Below are 15,815 nucleotides of genomic sequence, written 5' to 3'. Positions count from 1 at the left end.
ATAATCAGGTTCTCCTCTTCAATGGTGTAATAAACAGGTTCTCTTCTTCAATAGTGTAATAATCAGGATATCTTCTTCAATAGTGTAATGATCAGGTTCTCCTCTTCAATAGTGTAATAATCAGGTTCTCCTCTTCAATAGTGTAATAATCAGGTTGTCCTCTTCAATAGTGTAATGATCATGTTCTCCACTTCAATAGTGTAATAATCAGGTTCTCCTCTTCAATAGTGTAATGATCAGGTTATCCTCTTCAATAGTGTAATAATCAGGTTCTCCTCTTCAATAGTGTAATAATCAGGTTATCCTCTTCAATAGTGTAATAATCAGGTTCTCTTCTTCAATAGTGTAATAATCAGGTTCTCCTCTTCAATAGTGTAATAATCAGGTTCTCCTCTTCAATAGTGTAATGATCAGGTTCTCCTCTTCAATAGTGTAATAATCAGGTTCTCCTCTTCAATAGTGTAATAATCAGGTTCTCCTCTTCAATAGTGTAATAATCAGGTCCTCCTCTTCAATAGTGTAATAATCAGGTTCTCCTCTTCAATAGTGTAATAATCAGGTTCTCTTCTTCAATAGTGTAATAATCAGGTTCTCCTCTTCAATAGTGTAATAATCAGGTTCTCCTCTTCAATAGTGTAATAATCAGGTTCTCCTCTTCAATAGTGTAATAATCAGGTTCCCCTCTTCAATAGTGTAATAATCAGGTTCCCCTCTTCAATAGTGTAATAATCAGGTTATCCTCTTCAATAGTGTAATAATCAGGTTCTCTTCTTCAATGGTGTAATACTCAGGTTCTCCTCTTCAATAGTGTAATAATCAGGTTATCTTCTTCAATAGTGTAATAATCAGGTTCTCCTCTTCAATAGTGTAATAATCAGGTTCCCCTCTTCAATAGTGTAATAATCAGGTTCTCTTCAATAGTGTAATAATCAGGTTCTCCTCTTCAATAGTGTAATAATCAGGTTATCCTCTTCAATAGTGTAATAATCAGGTTCTCCTCTTCATACGTGTGTTTCTGTTTGTGTATTTGTGTGATTATAGGATTTGTGCAATTGAGTTTTATTTGTGTTTTTTTGTTAGCAGTAGGATAATAGTGTAACATTTATATACTACAATTTGTTTCTATTTGTCTTTCTTACTTCTTTTTGAAATGTTATGAGTCTTATTTGTGTATATATTCTTTATATTTTTATACAGTTTTAAATGTTGTGATTATTTATTTGTGTTGTTCCAAATGTGTGAATCTACATTACAGTTAGTGCAGAATGGTGCCTTTGTTCATGAGAGAGAGAGAGAGACCCAGCCAGGAGTTAACAGCTGCAGGATTCTAAGGGGGGCAATAAGGAATCGGAACAGGAACACAGGTGCTTGAGCACAGACAGACTCACACACCAAGTCTCAGAAACTCACACACCCAGTCTCAGAAACACACACCCAGTCACACACAAACACACACCCAGTCTCACAGACAGACACCAAGTCTCACAAACACACACCCAGTCACACACACACAAACACACACCCAAACACACACCAAGTCTCACACACACACATAAAACAGAGAGCAGGTCTCTGAGCTCTGTGGTATTCGGGGTGGACATGGGAGTACTGCTCTGATAATCACTCTGCATTCCCAGAAATATCAGACAGGAATTTTACTGGAGGTAAAAAAAATCCTCCCAGTGGGATGAACATAGTTATTCCTCCCCGATGAAGACCTCCTGCCCCAGACACACAACACACACACTCTAACTACCATTAACATATGTGAATGTGCACATCTGGAAGCGATAGAGAGACACTGTCGCTTTCAGCTCCCCCCAGGCTTTTGACTGAGATTTTCAAAAAATACTCAGCTCAGCAGACATTATATTACAGGAAGGTAATCTGACCTACAGATTTAGATCATGCCTGTTCACACACAGACACACACACACACACACACACACACACACGCACACACACACACACACAAAAGATGCACATACAAACGTACATGGGGCCTACAGGTTAATAAGGCAGTGATTCGCTGAATCATGGTTCAGACACACAGCTTTAACGTTGTTATTTTTGTAACTGACTTCCTGTTAAAGGATAGAGGGTAATTTTAGAAATTACCTACATCCACTGGAAAAGAGAGGGAGAGGAGAGAGAGAGGAAGGGAGAGAGGTGAGGGAGAGAGGGAGAGGAGAGAGTGAAAGAGAGAGAGGGAGAGAGGGAGAGGAGAGAGAGCGGAAGGGAGAGAGAGTGAGAGAGAGGAAGGGAGAGATGTGAGGGAGAGAGGGAGAGGAGAGAGAGCGGAAGGGAGAGAGGTGAGGGAGAGAGGGAGAGGAGAGAAAGCGGAAGGGAGAGAGTGAGAGAGATAATCAGCTCTCTTAATGTAGGCCTATTTTTGTTCCATCCCAGCTGGCACATTGTGAGAACCATATGATTCTTAGAGCGTGGTGAGAGAGTAGTTTTCCTATTGTTATTTTGCATAAACCTTCCCATAACATTTCTACAGGTTTCCTCATGGTTCTATTTCAAGTAATGTTCTCAAATTGCTCAGAGAATTTTAGAACTTCAGCCTAACGTTTTCTACAGGTTTCAACATGGTTCTATTTAAAGTAATGTTCTCCGAATATGATTTTTTTTCCCATAAAAACCACAAGAAAACATTAGTAATGTTTAAAGACTCTTATTTAAAAACATATAGCCTAGTGGTTAGAGCGTTGGACTAGTAACCGAAAGGTTGCAAGATCAAATCCCTGAGCTGACAAGGTAAAAATCTGTTGTTCTGCCTCTGAACAAGACAGTTAACCCACTGTTCCTAGGCTGTTATTGAAAATAAGAATTTGTTCTTAACTGACTTGCCTAGTTAAATAAAGATGAAATGAAAAACATTTACATTCTGTTCTCAGCATCAACAAAACTCTCTCTATCCTGTATCTTGTTCAGGTGTCTCGGCTGCACACACTATTGATCTTAATGACTACTTGTTTCCTTTGAAATAGGGTCTGTTGGAATAAACTAAAACAAACAGAAGTTGTTTTTTTAAAATAGCACGCCTGCTCCATTGTGGTGGCGCAGTAGACTCATTTCATGGGCAGAAGATCATAGGTTCGAATCTCACTGACACCGTGCCACAATTTTTTAAAAACGAAACGTGTTTGCATGATTAATGCCCAAGCAAAGGAATTTCCACGTGGCCTGTGTTTGCTGTTCAAAACAGGTAACCCAAACTAAGCTAGCAGTGTTATTAAAAGTCTAATTGAAACACGTTCTCAGAATTACTTTCAAATAACCTAGAATTTCCGTTCACTGAATGTTAATAAAACCTCATAGGAAAGCGTTCTGGGAACCATAGAAACATGTTCTCAGAACCTGCAAACTAATCATGAACATTCCCAGAAATGTTCACTTCCATTCTCAAAATGTTCCCAGAACCAATGGGAAACCAGACATGTATGTTCCCACAACTTCCAAGGAACCAAATGTGCTAGATGGGATATATGTTGCTGCACTTGAAATACTTCATCATCATACAGGGTTGTTGTTGATGCATGTGTGAGTAAAGTGTAGGCCTTTCAGCTATATATATATATATATATATATATATATATATATATTTATTTATTTATTATATATATATATTTATATATTTTAAAGATACAGCTAGACGTGACTAAAATGGCTCAGTACTGCTTCTTACCTGATCATAATCCACTAAACATCAGTTTCAAGGACGTGACAAAGGTCTGCTTTGATAATGTTTTGGCCAACACAATGTTTTTTGTTGTCAATAGCGAACGGTAGCCAAACAGCCGAAGTTCATTTGGAATGTCATGCATTCATTCAAAACACATGGTGTTTTACTCTCGGGGATTTCTATTTCTTTGCTACAATTGGTAGGTCATTTACATTTATAAATAGTTGCAGGTGGAAATGTTACATGTTTTAGTTTAGAGTCAATGAATGTGATTGTTGCCAAATTGTGTTTCTTTCAGGCCAATTGTGTTTGTAGTTGGTCTCAGAGAACAGACTTGAGGGTGTAGTTACAGCACTGCACCTGTAGATGGCAGCATTGGACAGTTCGTTACAATAACCATGACGTTCATAGCAGTGGATGGGCATCAGGTCATTGTCCATTTTATCATGTAAATCTGAACTTTGAGTTTATTTTAAATCTAGTTTCAAGTTTGACTTGATGTAGTAATGATGAAATCCAGATATAATATATTAAAAAGGTTATAATCTGTGTATTAATTGGACAACATTAATTCACACACGCAATAAATACAAGTAGAGCACATTTTAAAACCAAAACGTTTTTATTTTTCCTTCTTCTGATACAAAAGTTTTTTTTAATAAACATGTTTTTAGGTTTTAGACTCTTTTTTTTTTTTTTACAAAGATAAATTAGCATTTCTTATAATACATTAAAAGACATCAAACACCTGTTTCTCTTTACAAAATAGTTCATTTTCTAAAAGTACTTCACGGAGTTGTGGGGTTGGCAGTACCCAAAGGTCTTAGGTACTAACAGGTTAAAATCACACTTCAAAAGGCACTTCCTAAACCACACCCTATTCCTCATAGTGTTTGACTTGATCACTATATGGGGAATGATAAGGTTGCATTTGAAACCTATTAACTAGAGTGTTATACATTCAGACTCACAGAAACAGAGGACTTGTCTGGTATAGACTGGCAACACAGTAGAGAGACAGGCTGCAGTAACACAGTAGAGAGAGAGACAGGCTGCAGTAACAGAGTAGAGAGACAGGCTGCAGTAACAGAGTAGAGAGACAGGCTGCAGTAACACAGTAGAGAGACAGGCTGCAGTAACACAGTAGAGAGACAGGCTGCAGTAACACAGTAGAGAGAGAGACATGCTGCAGTAACAGAGTAGAGAGAGAGACATGCTGCAGTAACAGAGTAGAGAGAGAGAGACAGGCTGCAGTAATTTGACTGTCTCTCTGCTGTCTATGTGTTTGATTGTCTCTCTGCTGTGTGTGTTGTGTTTGACTGTCTCTCTGCTGTCTCTGTGTTTGACTGTCTTTCTGCTGTGTGTGTTGTGTTTGACTGTCTCTCTGCTCTCTGTGTTTGATTGTCTCTCTGCTGTGTGTGTTGTGTTTGACTGTCTCACTGCTGTCTCTGTGTTTGACTGTCTCTCTGCTGTGTGTGTTGTGTTTGATGTCTCTCTGCTGTGTGTGTTGTGTTTGACTGTCTCTCTGCTGTCTCTGTGTTTGATTGTCTCTGATGTCTCTGTGTTTGACTGTCTCTCTGCTGTGTGTGTTGTGTTGACTGTCTCTCTGCTGTCTTTGTGTTGGACTGTCTCTCTGCTGTGTGTGTTGTGTTGACTGTCTCTCTGCTGTCTCTGTGTTTGACTGTCTCTCTGATGTCTCTGTGTTTGACTGTCTCTCTGCTGTGTGTGTTGTGTTGACTGTCTCTCTGCTGTCTTTGTGTTGGACTGTCTCTCTGCTGTGTGTGTTGTGTTGACTGTCTCTCTGCTGTCTCTGTGTTTGACTGTCTCTCTGCTGTCTCTGTGTTTGACTGTCTCTCTGCTGTGTGTGTTGTGTTTGACTGTCTCTCTGCTGTCTCTGTGTTGGACTGTCTCTCTGCTGTGTGTGTTGTGTTTGACTGTCTCTCTGCTGTCTCTGTGTTTGACTGTCTCTCTGCTGTCTCTGTGTTTGACTGTCTCTCTGCTGTCTCTGTGTTTGACTGTCTCTCTGCTGTCTCTGTGTTTGACTGTCTCTCTGCTGTGTGTGTTGTGTTGACTGTTTATTGGTGGTTGCAGCTTAATGCAATAATAACTCAGCTGATGCAGCAGATTTTAATGGCAGTGGATTGCACAAGGGTGCAACTGTACAGACTGTATGAGTTTGACTCCCTGTGTGTGTGTGTGTGTGTGTGTGTGTGTGTGTGTGTGTGTGTGTGTGTGTGTGTGTGTGTGTGTGTGTGTGTGTGTGTGTGTGTCTGTTGGTGTATTACAGCTTTTGTATAATGTATTTTGGGGGTTGATTGTCTAACATCAGTCATAATAACCCTTCATTTACTTCTATCACCGGTAAAAAATACAGAAAGAACCTTACATCGGTTCATTACTGACTGCCATTCCTAAGGGTTCCATGAGTGACTGGAGAAGGTCAAGGGTTAACGTTCAGAGTTCATAGTTGAGTGTCTGTTTCCTCGTTAAGACTGCGTGGAGGTCAGCTGTGCTGCTCGCTGAGGACTGAGGTAAAGGACACAGGCCTACGTTTCCCAAGTGCCTTAGCTGCAGCACCATAGAGTCTAGTCACTACAAATCCCAAGTCTCTTTGCAGTAGCATAGCTTTATAGCGTCCAGAGTGTGGCTGTCTGGGCAGCCCAGTCTCCCGTTCCTCATAAGGCATGTTAACCAAGCTACATCCACATCAGCTAGTCATAGTGCATTTCAGTGTGGCTGTAGTTCAGATCTGTACATCATCTGGACCATGACTCTCCAGTGTAAATTCAACCTTTAAAATGCCTGTCTGAAGTCAGAAGGTTCTATAGGTCAGCCCAGAGTCTGCTGTAGGCTACAGGGTCAGTCTCTTCTCTGGCAGTGGGTTAGTCTGCTAGTAGGGAGAGAACCACAGAACAAGTGGGCATTGGAAACCGCTGTCTGCTTAGGGGTGCTATTTATTGTTCTTTTCTTTCGCTCTCTCCATCAGATAGTGGATCTAGTAGTGGGTTTGGGGGCAGGTTTGCTTTATAGAGCCACCCGGTTCCTATCTTCCCCTCTCCCTCTCTCCTCACACCACCGTCTCGTTGCCCTTGCCAGGTTTTATCCAGCTGTCCCCCGGTGCCCGCTTGCCCCTCCCTGCCCGACCGTCTCTCCACAGCCGGGCAGAGCACCGTTTCCAGGTGTGGAGGGTTTTGGCCGACCAGATCCACATGCCTGACGTGATGCCCACCAGCAGAGACATAAAGATCCTCAGCATCTCTGCTGCCACGTATGAGTCCCTGGCACTAGCCCTGAAGTCCCCCCAGTGGGACAGCTGGTAGAGGTAGCAGCCTATCACGGTGGACGCAGGTACCATGTACAGCACAGAGAACACCCCGATCTTCACCATCAGACGCTCCAGCTTGTCCGTCTTGGCCCCGTCCTTCTGCAGGTTGGAGCGAATCTTAAACAGGGCCACCAGGCCGGCGCAGATGAACAGAGTGCCGATGAGGAGGTAGGTGGCGAGCGGGGCGACCACGAAGCCCGTCAGGGCCTCTTGCTGTAGATTACCCACGTAGCACAGCCCCGTGAGGTCATCAGCGTCTACTAGTCGCATGATGAGGATGACGATGGTCTTGACGGCGGGGATGGCCCAGGCTGCTATGTGGAAGTAGGAGCTGTGCATTTCGATGGCCTCGTGACCCCACTTTAACCCTGCAGCCAGGAACCAGGTCAGAGTCAGAATCACCCACCTGGGAGGAGGCAGAGAGAGAGAGACAGGTTAGAGAGCTGGGAGTCCACTATTCTAACGCTTTCATTCAAATCTATTCCTTAGAGTGTAATCCTTTTGGCCAGTGTGTGTGTGCCCACCACAGCGAGGAGGCCATGCCAAAGAAGTAGAGCAGGAGGAAGACGATGGCACAGCCGGTACTCTTTAACCCTTCCTGTACCAGAACAGGAACTGCTGCCTCCTCCAGATCACAGGATACACGCTCCCGACCCAGAGTCAGGCGCACCTACAGGGAGACCGGCAGAGACAGAGGTTAGACCAGGGGTCATCCAGGAGACCAGGGGTCATCCAGGAGACCAGAGGTCATCCAGGAGACTAGGATTGAGTCTACATACTCTAGCATGTTGCACCCTCTACAACCACTGTGATTATTATTATCTGACCCTGCTGGTAATTTATGAACATTTGAACATCTTGGCCATGTTCTGTTATAATCTCCACCCGGCACAGCCAGAAGAGGACTGGCCACCCCACATAGCCTGGATCCTCTCTAGGTTTCTTCCTAGATTCTGGTCTTTCTAGGGAGTTTTTCCTAGCCACCGTGCTTCTACACCTACATTGCTTGCTGTTTGGGGTTTTAGGCTGGGTTTCGGCTGATGTACAAAAGGGCTTTATAAATGAATTGGATTGACTTGATTACCTACATCCCTCCTCACTACTGGTAGCTGAAAGGACTGGACAGGTTTACAACAAACTGCTTCCACCTCTCATATTAGTGATCATGGAGAAGAGGAGGCTAGTTTAAATGATTGAGAAACAGCCAAGGGCTTTTAAACTGATTTGAATCATGTAAGTCAGGGGTCGGCAACCCTGGGGTCGGCAACACAGGGGTCGGCAACCCTGGGGTCGGCAAAACAGGGGTCGGCAACACAGGGGTCGGCAACCGTGGGGTCGGCAACACAGGGGTCGGCAACCCTGGGGTCGGCAACACAGGGGTCGGCAAAACAGGGGTCGGCAACACAGGGGTCGGCAACCGTGTTCCTGGAGTGCCACAGATACTGCTGGATTTTGTTCCAACTAGGCTCCACACCGGACCAACATAACTAATTGATCAGTTCAGTGGTTGCCTAAATTCAGCACACCTGCAACACTCCAGGACCAGTGTTGCCTACCCCAGTGTTGCCTACCCCTGCTCTAAGTCCTATGTCCTCACCAGGTAGGCCACGCTGTAGAGGTTGGAGCACATGGAGAGGAAGATGATGGGTCTCTCGGGGTAGGAGAAACGTGTTGAGTCCAGGAGGAAGGTGAGGACGGTCAGGGTGGTAGAGAGAAAACACAACACCGCCCACACTGCCATCCACACGTCTGTAAACACCTTGGCCCCGCGCCGATACAGCCCCGCGTCATACCCACACTGCAGTGCACAGCTGTGGCTCCGCCTCACCCAGGCATACTGGTCTGGCCCGGCCCCCAGGGCCTGGCACTCCTCCTCCTGGGGGGGCAGGGGTCGGACGGGGTGGAAAGGGGCGTCCTCGTCCCCTGGACCCTCCATACACATGTGGTTGTGGTCGTTCTGGGGGGGGAACAGACTGCAGTTGAGTAGCTCTGGCCAGACGAAGCCAAACTCTATTAGGACTGGCAGACACTTCCTCTTGACAGACAGACACATGCTGCCACACGGCCCGATGGGGATGGGAACCTTGTCTGTACACATGGGCACGTACACCGCACACAGGAAGAACTGGAGAGAGAGACAGAGAGGTGTTATCTTTGCATATGTACACTTAATGAATTTCTAAAAATGTTATAATGATTCTGTGTGCATTGCTCTGTCTGCTTTCCCTGTGTTACATCATGGTCCTTAGTCTGATTCCTATTCTAATGTCAGACTACAACTGGAAATGAAAGGAGCTATGTTTTGGGCTTAGTCAGGAAAGTCAGGCAACGAGCACAAAAGTTTGTGGTGAAACCTTAAGTGAATTTTAAATTATTAAAGCCACTACAACAAAAACAGTTCATTTAATACTCATACAGATAATGTCATGGAGAAATGTATTTTTATATAACAAGGCAAGTCAGTTAAGAACAAAATTCTGATTTACAATGACGGCCTACCGAAAGGCAAAATGCCTCCTGTGGGGACGTAAATGTCTGGGTACTTTAACTGAGGGGGACCAACTCTACTGTCACTCTCTGGGCAGCATACTTCAGTCAAGATAACTGTCTAGCCATAAACACACCATCTAAACAAGCCCGCTATGTGTGTACCCTACTACTCTAACTGAGGGGGACCAACTCTACTTTCACTCTCTGGGCAGCATACTTCAGTCAAGATAACTGTCTAGCCATAAACACACCATCTAAACAAGCCCGCTATGTGAGTACCCTACTACTTTAACTGAGGGGGACCAACTCTACTTTCACTCTCTGGGCAGCATACTTCAGTAAAGATAACTGTCTAGCCATAAACACACCATCTAAACAAGCCCGCTATGTGTGTACCCTACTACTTTAACTGAGGGGGACCAACTCTACTTTCACTCTCTGGGCAGCATACTTCAGTCAAGATAACTGTCTAGCCATAAACACACCATCTAAACAAGCCCGCTATGTGAGTACCCTACTACTTTAACTGAGGGGGACCAACTCTACTTTCATTCTCTGGGCAGCATACTTCAGTAAAGATAACTGTCTAGCCATAAACACACCATCTAAACAAGCCCGCTATGTGAGTACCCTACTACTTTAACTGAGGGGGACCAACTCTACTTTCACTCTCTGGGCAGCATACTTCAGTCAAGATAACTGTCTAGCCATAAACACACCATCTAAACAAGCCCGCTATGTGAGTACCCTACTACTTTAACTGAGGGGGACCAACTCTACTTTCACTCTCTGGGCAGCATACTTCAGTCAAGATAACTGTCTAGCCATAAACACACCATCTAAACAAGCCCGCTATGTGAGTACCCTACTACTTTAACTGAGGGGGACCAACTCTACTTTCACTCTCTGGGCAGCATACTTCAGTAAAGATAACTGTCTAGCCATAAACACACCATCTAAACAAGCCCGCTATGTGAGTACCCTACTACTTTAACTGAGGGGGACCAACTCTACTTTCACTCTCTGGGCAGCATACTTCAGTCAAGATAACTGTCTAGCCATAAACACACCATCTAAACAAGCCCGCTATGTGTGTACCCTACTACTTTAACTGAGGGGGACCAACTCTACTTTCACTCTCTGGGCAGCATACTTCAGTCAAGATAACTGTCTATCCATAAACACACCATCTAAACAAGCCCGCTATGTGAGTACCCTACTACTTTAACTGAGGGGGACCAACTCTACTTTCACTCTCTGGGCAGCATACTTCAGTCAAGATAACTGTCTAGCCATAAACACACCATCTAAACAAGCCCGCTATGTGAGTACCCTACTACTTTAACTGAGGGGGACCAACTCTACTTTCACTCTCTGGGCAGCATACTTCAGTCAAGATAACTGTCTAGCCATAAACACACCATCTAAACAAGCCCGCTATGTGAGTACCCTACTACTTTAACTGAGGGGGACCAACTCTACTTTCACTCTCTGGGCAGCATACTTCAGTCAAGATAACTGTCTAGCCATAAACACACCATCTAAACAAGCCCGCTATGTGAGTACCCTACTACTTTAACTGAGAGGGACTAACTCTACTTTCACTCTCTGGGCAGCATACTTCAGTAAAGATAACTGTCTAGCCATAAACACACCATCTAAACAAGCCCGCTATGTGAGTACCCTACTACTTTAACTGAGGGGGACCAACTCTACTTTCACTCTCTGGGCAGCATACTTCAGTCAAGATAACTGTCTAGCCATAAACACACCATCTAAACAAGCCCGCTATGTGTGTACCCTACTACTTTAACTGAGGGGGACCAACTCTACTTTCACTCTCTGGGCAGCATACTTCAGTCAAGACAACTGTCTAGCCATAAACACACCATCTAAACAAGCCCGCTATGTGAGTACCCTACTACTTTAACTGAGGGGGACCAACTCTACTTTCACTATCTGGGCAGCATACTTCAGTAAAGATAACTGTCTAGCCATAAACACACCATCTAAACAAGCCCGCTATGTGAGTACCCTACTACTTTAACTGAGGGGGACCAACTCTACTTTCACTCTCTGGGCAGCATACTTCAGTCAAGATAACTGTCTAGCCATAAACACACCATCTAAACAAGCCCGCTATGTGAGTACCCTACTACTTGAACTGAGGGGGACCAACTCTACTTTCACTCTCTGGGCAGCATACTTCAGTCAAGATAACTGTCTAGCCATAAACACACCATCTATACAAGTTAATGTATCGGGGCTAAGTTTGTGTGTGTGTATGGGGAGGGGGGGGAGGGGGGGGGGGGGCTACCGTGTGGTGTGGGAAGCGCAGGGCGGAAATGTGAGAGTGTGAGAGATGATATCAGTGATGTTTCTCTCTGATGGAGCTGTGCTACTGTTCTCTGATCACTAGCTGGACTGGAGAAGGCTTGTTTTCCCCCCTCCGCAGCAGGAGGCTTGTTTTCCCCCCTCCGCAGCAAGAGGCTTGTTTTCCCCCCTCCACAGCAGGAGGCTTGTTTTCCCCCCTCCGCAGCAGGAGGCTTGTTTTCCCCCCTCCACAGCAGGAGGCTTGTTTTCCCCCCTCCGCAGCAGGAGGCTTGTTTTCCCCCCTCCGCAGCAGGAGGCTTGTTTTCCCCCCTCCACAGCAGGAGGCTTGTTTTCCCCCCTCCACAGCAGGAGGCTTGTTTTCCCCCCTCTGCAGCAGGAAGCTTGTTTTCCCCCTCCGCAGCAGGAGGCTTGTTTTCCCCCTCCGCAGCAGGAGGCTTGTTTTCCCCCCTCCACAGCAGGAGGCTTGTTTTCCCCCCTCTGCAGCAGGAGGCTTGTTTTCCCCCCTCCGCAGCAGGTAACTAGAGTGCTGCCACTGTTCACAGCCCAGTGTGTGTGTGTGTGTGTGTGTGTGTGTGTGTGTGTGTGTGTGTGTGTGTGTGTGTGTGTGTGTGTGTGTGTGTGTGTGTGTGTGTGTGTGTGAAAGAGCCTAATCTGTTGGATGGCGTCAGTCCAGACCTCTCACACTGAACCACAAGAGACAGACAACCACAACCCAAATTACACAACCACAACACAACCTACACAACCACAACACAAACTACACAACCACAACACAAACTACACAACCAGAACACAACCTACACAACCACAACACAACCTACACAACCACAACACAAACTACACAACCACAACACAAACTACACAACCAGAACACAACCTACACAACCACAACACAAACTACACAACCACAACACAAACTACACAACCACAACACAAACTACACAACCTCATAATCACTCCAATAACCTATAGCATCCAGACAACCGCAACACAAACTACACAACCCCATAATCACTCCAATAACCTATAGCATCCAGACAACCACAACGCCACAATAATACCCCAAAAGCCCTTAAATAAATTAGAATTGGAGTAATGGACTGAATGTATGTTAATATATGTCAATGGTCAAGGTAAGGGACACTCTTAGAGAAAGAGTAGCCAGTGGGTTGTTGTGTCTACAGACTATGGAGTGGTAAACCACAGTAAATTATCAACAGAACTGGATCCATTCGTGCCATTGCCATCGAACCACACAAAAAAACTACTCATTGGTCATTTCAGTCAGGACAATAAAAACCTTTGAGAAGGACAAAATGGGATGGATTTAATTTCCAGCTTCATGGTGGTTCAGGCAGACAAGTGGCCTTACAGAGAGTAGTACTGAGGGCAGTATTGTTGTTACTCTATGGAGCTTGCCTGGCCCTCTCCTCTCCTCAGATATATATTATATCACTGCCCCGTGCTGCTGAACCAAGACTGGATGGTCTCCCTGTGACTCTGTCATGTGCTCTCTGTCTCCCTCTCTCCACTGCCTGCTCCAACACACAGCCCAACCCAGCCTGAGAACCAACATGCGTGTGTGTGCCTTCAGTCGGCTGGAGCAGCTAGAGAGAGATTGTTTATTTCACTTTTGTATATTATCTACATCACTTGCTTTGGCAATGTTAACATATGTTTGTTTCCCATGCCAATAAATCCCTTGAATTGAATTGAGAGAGTGTGTGTGTCTGGGGAGGGGGTCTTGTATTACTATCCTTGTGGGTACCAGAAATCCCTCAAAGTCCCCACAAGGATAGTAAAATAAGGAAAATTCTCCCTTGTGGGGACATTTCTCATGACAAAGGTTATTTTAGGCTTAGGGCTAGGTTTCGGGTTACAATTAGGGGTTAGGAGTTAGGAGTTAGGATGGCAGGTAACCTAGCGGTTAAGAGTATTAGGCCAGTAACTGAAGTGTTGCTGATTTGAATCCCTGAGCTGACTAGGGTGAAACAATCTGCTGATGTGCCCTTGAGCAAGGTACTTAACCCTAACTGCTCCTGTCAAGTCACTCTGGATGAGAGGTCTGCTATATGACTGCAATGTAAAATAAGGTTTGTTAGGTTTAGGGATGTGTGTGTGTGTGTGTGTGTGTGTGTGTGTGTGTGTGTGTGTGTGTGTGTGTGTGTGTGTGTGTGTGTGTGTGTGTGTGTGTGTGTGTGTGTGTGTGTGTGTGTGTGTGTGGGTGTGTACCTTCAGTTGGCTGGAGCAGCCATACTGTATGAGTGGTGTGAAGGTGGTGAGCTGGAGCTCGGCGTCTGACTGCAGGACGTTGCCCACCAGGTTGGGCATCTTGGTGACGTTGTAGCCCAGGTCCTGGCACATGGCGATGCGTATCGGGTCGCACGTCATCTCCTCTGTCTCTTCGCCGAACGCACGCACCAGACCAAGGTGTCCTGGAACGAAGAGCAGCGCGAGGGAGAGCGCTACCGCAGCAAGAGCGTCCACAGCCCGACCCATTGTCACTAGGATAAACAGTTCCAAAGTTATCAATTGATCTGGTTCCGGGCGTTGCCTGGTAGGGTAGACCACCGGGTCCTGGGGAAACACTAGTCCACTTCAGTGTGCGCGGTCGCCAATATGAAACCCTCCACTGGAAACACAGTTGGTTACCTACTATAACCCGTCAAGCGAAGTTGGAAACAACTTATCCAAAGGCAATAACAAAATGAAATGTTAAATCCAGATTTTCCTTGCAATTAAACTACTGCCTCGCGTTGCAGTGTCTGTTTCGATAGTTCCTTCTCTGGTTTTTCACGCACGAGACCTCGGAGATATCCTGGAGCCCTGTCCGTTCTGGTTCCCGGGTATAGTAGCTCCGTTAGGTCTTGCGCTGTGGTAAGAGGCTGCTGGTCTGTCTCTGTGGCTTCTGCCCGCGCGCCTCCGCCCCACTCCGTAAAGAGCGAATTCTCCATCTCCCTCGCCAGTGACAGCCAACCAGCGGCCAGGAGAGGTCTCAGAAGCCAATCAGCAGGCGGAAGAGCGCTCAGAAGGGCGGGGTTTCAGGTGAGGAAAGTTGCCTGTGGCCCTCTTCTCATGAGCGGACTCCACAGCATTTATTCCGGCTGTGGGTCATATTTTTAGAAATTCAAGGCAGTCTCGCCCTTGAAACATGATACTTTTATTTGTATTTTTAAATCACAAATGATCTTTAAACAAATGCTGCATCTCCACCATAGGCATACATCCCAATCAGACGACTCTTCAGCTAAAGTGTTTATAATGGATGTAATGTACAGTAATACTGCTGCATTGGATACCTCTAGTCTATTGGACATCCATACTGAAGGCTGTGTTTGTCCATCCCGCTCAAGACGGGCATAGAGAAAAGTTGTTGTCTTTTCTGTTTGTTCTGGAATGCTTAGTCTCTCTATCTTTGTGTGTGTTTACGTTGGTGTGATGACGCCCCGGGGACGCCCCGGATGCTGGTTGAGATGTCGACGGGGTATGCCCTACCATCCTAAACACAGGGGTGGTGAGCGGTAGGTTATAGAAGAGATCCAACCAAGAGAGAAAGCAAATAGACTAGAAAAACAACACGATCAGCGCGCTGCTTTTGTCTGTGCGTCCTAATTCAAGGCCACTTGGTTTTCCGTGAAGCGATTCCGTCCAGGGTTATTTAACGTGACAATTGACAGGTTGCAATAAAACGACCTCCACCCGCTGCCATACATGATGGATTGCTCCCCCTGCCCGCCAGTGCGCTCGAGGTCTACTCATGAGTAATTAGCGTGAGGGTGAAACAATGGCGTGAGCGCCCTGGAGCTGATGGTTATCAGGGTGGTGGAGATGGAGGGTGCTGTGTGTTAATGTGTGTGTCTGAATGGTGCCTGGTGGGAAAAGCTGAGGTGATTGTGCAGAAGGGAGATAACATATATATTTATAAACTGTCAATTGGAGTGTGAAGTCATACAACTGCATTTCTCAAAGCCAACAGTA

The 15,815-nt window shown here is 45.5% G+C and overlaps 2 protein-coding genes across 2 annotated transcripts; both read right to left on the bottom strand.

Annotated features, from left to right (window-relative positions):
• Positions 1-4,324: 4,324 nt before the first annotated feature.
• LOC139382647 (putative uncharacterized protein DDB_G0281733) lies at positions 4,325-6,374 on the bottom strand. The gene is made up of 3 exons (XM_071126738.1): positions 6,239-6,374; positions 5,191-5,655; positions 4,325-5,134 (listed from the first exon to the last, which is right to left on the bottom strand). The coding sequence occupies exons 1-3, from the start codon at positions 6,372-6,374 to the stop codon at positions 4,656-4,658; spliced, it is 1,080 nt and encodes a 359-aa protein (XP_070982839.1). The 3' UTR covers positions 4,325-4,655.
• LOC139382865 (frizzled-4-like) lies at positions 6,128-14,735 on the bottom strand. The gene is made up of 4 exons (XM_071127105.1): positions 14,070-14,735; positions 8,611-9,138; positions 7,538-7,683; positions 6,128-7,419 (listed from the first exon to the last, which is right to left on the bottom strand). The coding sequence occupies exons 1-4, from the start codon at positions 14,334-14,336 to the stop codon at positions 6,756-6,758; spliced, it is 1,605 nt and encodes a 534-aa protein (XP_070983206.1). The 5' UTR covers positions 14,337-14,735; the 3' UTR covers positions 6,128-6,755.
• Between the last annotated feature and the right edge of the window lie 1,080 nt (positions 14,736-15,815).

The sequence above is a fragment of the Oncorhynchus clarkii genome, chromosome 24, assembly GCF_045791955.1.
Source record: "Oncorhynchus clarkii lewisi isolate Uvic-CL-2024 chromosome 24, UVic_Ocla_1.0, whole genome shotgun sequence".
Classification (NCBI taxonomy): domain Eukaryota; kingdom Metazoa; phylum Chordata; class Actinopteri; order Salmoniformes; family Salmonidae; genus Oncorhynchus; species Oncorhynchus clarkii.
Note: the sequence above shows the minus strand (reverse complement) of the source record. Positions and strands in the feature narration are given on the sequence as shown.

Coding starts and splice junctions, on each gene's coding strand:
- LOC139382865 (XM_071127105.1), bottom strand. CDS start 14,336: ATGGGTCGGGCTGTGGACGCTCTTGCTGCGGTAGCGCTCTCCCTCGCG. Junction 9,139..14,069: donor GCTGCTCCAGCCAACTGAAG/GTACACACCCAC, acceptor CTCTCTCTCCAG/TTCTTCCTGTGTGCGGTGTA. Junction 7,684..8,610: donor TCTACAGCGTGGCCTACCTG/GTGAGGACATAG, acceptor GTCTCCCTGTAG/GTGCGCCTGACTCTGGGTCG.
- LOC139382647 (XM_071126738.1), bottom strand. CDS start 6,374: ATGCCTTATGAGGAACGGGAGACTGGGCTGCCCAGACAGCCACACTCT. Junction 5,656..6,238: donor AGCTAAGGCACTTGGGAAAC/GTAGGCCTGTGT, acceptor GAGACAGCAGAG/AGACAGTCAAACACAGAGAC. Junction 5,135..5,190: donor GACAGTCAAACACAACACAC/ACAGCAGAGAGA, acceptor TCAAACACAGAG/ACAGCAGTGAGACAGTCAAA.